This window comes from Vollenhovia emeryi, unplaced genomic scaffold (genome assembly GCF_000949405.1).
Source record: "Vollenhovia emeryi isolate VEMERY1.0 unplaced genomic scaffold, V.emery_V1.0 DF945225.1, whole genome shotgun sequence".
In the NCBI taxonomy this organism is placed as follows: Eukaryota; Metazoa; Arthropoda; class Insecta; order Hymenoptera; family Formicidae; genus Vollenhovia; species Vollenhovia emeryi.
The window spans coordinates 1-2,239 of NW_011961141.1; the positions used below are offsets into that span (position 1 = coordinate 1).

At 30.8% G+C, this 2,239-nt stretch overlaps 1 protein-coding gene across 1 annotated transcript; it reads left to right on the forward strand.

Moving 5' to 3' along the window:
- Window positions 1-55: 55 nt before the first annotated feature.
- LOC105561664 (ATP-dependent DNA helicase pfh1-like) lies at window positions 56-1,893 on the forward strand (the record flags this gene model as incomplete). Its single annotated transcript, XM_012011845.1, has 1 exon — window positions 56-1,893. A coding segment is annotated over one exon (1,838 nt), but the record flags the coding sequence as incomplete, so codon positions are not given.
- Between the last annotated feature and the right edge of the window lie 346 nt (window positions 1,894-2,239).

Here is a 2,239-nt window from a genome sequence, read left to right on the forward strand (position 1 = left end):
TATGAAAATCGAAATTATAAAAAATTTTCAAGTGTTTGTCTGGCTGAATTTGCAGCAAATTATGATGAGAAAAAGATTACATATAGCACTGATAGCGATGACGAATATGATGAAGAGAGTGAGATTAAAGAAAGGAAAAAGCAGAAAGTTATTCGATTTCGAAGATATAAATTAAACCAGGATAGATATAATTATTTTAGAGAACAAGTTTTGCTATTTTGGCCATGGAAAAATGAAAGAGAAGATGTAGATACACAAGATTGTGAAAACATTTATAGTAAAAATATTCATGTAATTGAAGAAAATAGAAATAAATTCTCAGTAATAGGTGACTTAGAACTTGACAATGCCTTGGTTCAGGCACAAAAAGATATAGATCAACAGACTATAGAGGATGAGGAGATGGAATCTTTCGGGAAAACAAAAATTCGAAAAGATGAAGAAATAGATATATTTAGTCAAACGGGTTTAGCGAAATGCTCAAAAAACATTAAAAGGAGTATAAATAGTCCACCCCAAAAAAGCAAAGAGGAAATGATGAGCATAGTTTGTGAATTAAATGATGAGCAAAGGGAAATTACAATGCATGTTTTGCATTGTTTTGCAAATGGGAGTTTACCTATTAGATTGTACATCAGCGGCTCAGCAGGTGTTGGAAAAAGTACAGTTTTAAAAGCGATTTATCAGGTGTTATTGAATTTCTTCGACGATACACCCGGTGAAAAGAAAAATTCGTTAAAAATATTATTATGTGCACCGTCTGGAAAAGCATCATTTCTAATAGGTGGTACTACACTGCACAATGCTTTTGCATTACCAATAACACAATACGGAGGACAAATGCCGGAATTATCAGCAGATGTAGCAAATACAATTCGAGAGAACTTATTCGAATTAAAATTAATAATTATAGATGAAATATCAATGGTAGGTAGTACAATGTTTAGTCGAGTAGATACAAGATTAAGACAAATAATGGGTAATAATAGAAGCTTTGGGGGAGTTTCTGTTATAGTTGTCGGTGATCTTTATCAATTACCACCAGTTATGGATAATTCGATATACCTTTCCTCAAAATCTAGCATGTTAAGCATTTTTTCGGAGAACATTTTATGGAATGAATTTGACTTTTTTGAGTTGACAGAAATAATGAGACAAAAAGAGGATAAACCATTTATTGAGGCTCTTAATAACCTTGCAAGAGGCACAATGTCTGAAAATGATATTGCTCTTATTAAATCCAGAGAAACTACAGAGGAATATGTTCCAAAAGATGCAATTAGATTATATGGTGAAAATCGGATGGTTGATAGTTTTAACAAAATAAAAATTAATTCAATTGATGGTGTAGCCTATGATTCTATAGCCAAAGATTCAATTTTAGGAAAAATAAGTAGTAAGTTGAGAAATAAATTACTTACAGCATTAAAAAATAAAAAAAGAACAGAATGTGGAGGCTTGGATTACAAAATTACGTTAAAAATTGGTATCAATTACATGATAACTTCTAATATAGATGTAGAAGATGGTTTAGTTAACGGAGCCTGTGGCAAATTGCAAAAAATAACTTTAAAACCAGGTACAGATGAACCAATGAAAATATGGTTAGATTTCAATAATGATAGGATTGGTGTTGGACAAAGGAGACCATACATAAGGTATATGACCGAAAATAATTTGGAGATGTGTTTGGTTCCGCTCTCACAAGTCTCTATTGTATTGAACATTAATGAAAGAATGGGATATCAAGTCGTGAGACAACAATTTCCTATCACGCCAGCCGAGGCTTTAACAATTCACAAAAGTCAAGGACAAACATACGAAAAATTGTGTATTGATTTAAGAGACAGTTATCGTATCACAAGGCCAATGCTTTACGTAGCATTGAGTAGAGTAAAAAAATTATCAGAATTATACATTCTTGGTAGTTTTACAGCTCCAAAGAAACCATCAACAAATAATAATTTAGAATTAGAAATTAAACGTCTGAAAGAAGAGAAATTACTTAAATTGTCATATTCAAAAGTAATAAAGGGAAATCGCATAAAAATAATATACCAGAACGTAAGATCATTAAATAAAAATTTTATCAATATATCGAGTGATAAATGGTATAAACAAGCAGATTTATTAATTTTTTCAGAATCACAAACAATTGCAACAGATAATTTAATGTTAGAAGGATTTAATATTCTTTACAGAACAGATGATAATGTTAAACGTTTACCGAAAGGAATTA